The following is a 953-nucleotide window of genomic DNA, read 5'->3' on the forward strand; positions in this document are numbered from 1 at the left end:
CCCGCGCCCCCTGCCCCTGCCAGCTCCTCCTGCCCCCCTTCCCCTCCCTCAGCCGCCGACTCCGCCAAGGTGGGCACCCCAAAAACCCCGGCACCCCTTTGTGCGGGGCCTCTCTGGGGCCGCGCTGACGCCGTGCTGGGCAGGGCTCGCTGTTCTCCTCGCAGGAAAGGTTCTTCCAGGAGCTCTTCGAGGGCGAGCTGGCGGCGCAGGCGGCGGCCGAGTTCCAGGAGGCCATGCAGGAGCTGGCCCGGCAGGAGCCACAGCTGGTGGAGCAGTTCCAGAAGCTCTCAGAGGCCGCCGGGAAAGTCGGTGGGTGGGGTGGGGTGGGGGGTTGCAGCCCTGGAAGGGGCGTCCTGGTTATCCCCAATCCCAATCCTATCTAGAGCTGTTCACCCGTTTGGGATTGGGCACAGCACCCCAGTGGGACAGCCTGTTATTCCCATTATTCCCATTATGCCCAGTCCCACCTGGAATTGTTCCACACGTTTGGGACTGGGGACAATGCCCCAGTGGGATCCTGCGTGATTCCCATTATTCCCATTATTCCCCATCCCAATCCCATCTGGAGTTGTTCCCCTGTTTGGGATTGGGGACAGCACCCTAGTGGGACCCCACATCATTCCCATTATTCCCATTATGCCCCATCCCAAACCCATCCCCATCCCAGTCTCAAATCCATCCCAACCCCGTTTCCAACCCCATTCCCACTCCATTCCCAACCCCATCCCAAATCCATTCCCAACCCCATTCCCATCCTATTCCCATTCCCAACCCCATTCATTTCCATTCCCATTCCCAACCCCATTTCAAATCCATCCCAAATCTATCCCAACCCCAAATCCATCCCATTCCCATTCCCAACCCCAATCCCAACCCCATCCCAACCCCAAATCCAACCCAATCCCATCCCACCCCGTTCCCGCCCCGCAGGCAGCGACGCGGCCTCGCAGCAG

General features: G+C 60.8%; 1 protein-coding gene across 1 annotated transcript in view; it reads left to right on the forward strand.

The window, feature by feature from the left end:
* The window catches only part of PEX19 (peroxisomal biogenesis factor 19), a 3,444-nt gene that overhangs the window by 309 nt on the left and 2,182 nt on the right, over positions 1–953 (forward strand). Inside the window, exons 2-4 of the mRNA XM_031064347.1 lie at positions 1–69; positions 144–309; positions 931–949. Of these exons, the coding sequence (XP_030920207.1) occupies positions 1–69; positions 144–309; positions 931–949 (254 nt within the window). The remainder of the gene's footprint in view (positions 70–143; positions 310–930; positions 950–953) is intronic.

The sequence above is a fragment of the Geospiza fortis genome, unplaced genomic scaffold (genome assembly GCF_000277835.1).
Source record: "Geospiza fortis unplaced genomic scaffold, GeoFor_1.0 scaffold313, whole genome shotgun sequence".
Classification (NCBI taxonomy): Eukaryota; Metazoa; Chordata; class Aves; order Passeriformes; family Thraupidae; genus Geospiza; species Geospiza fortis.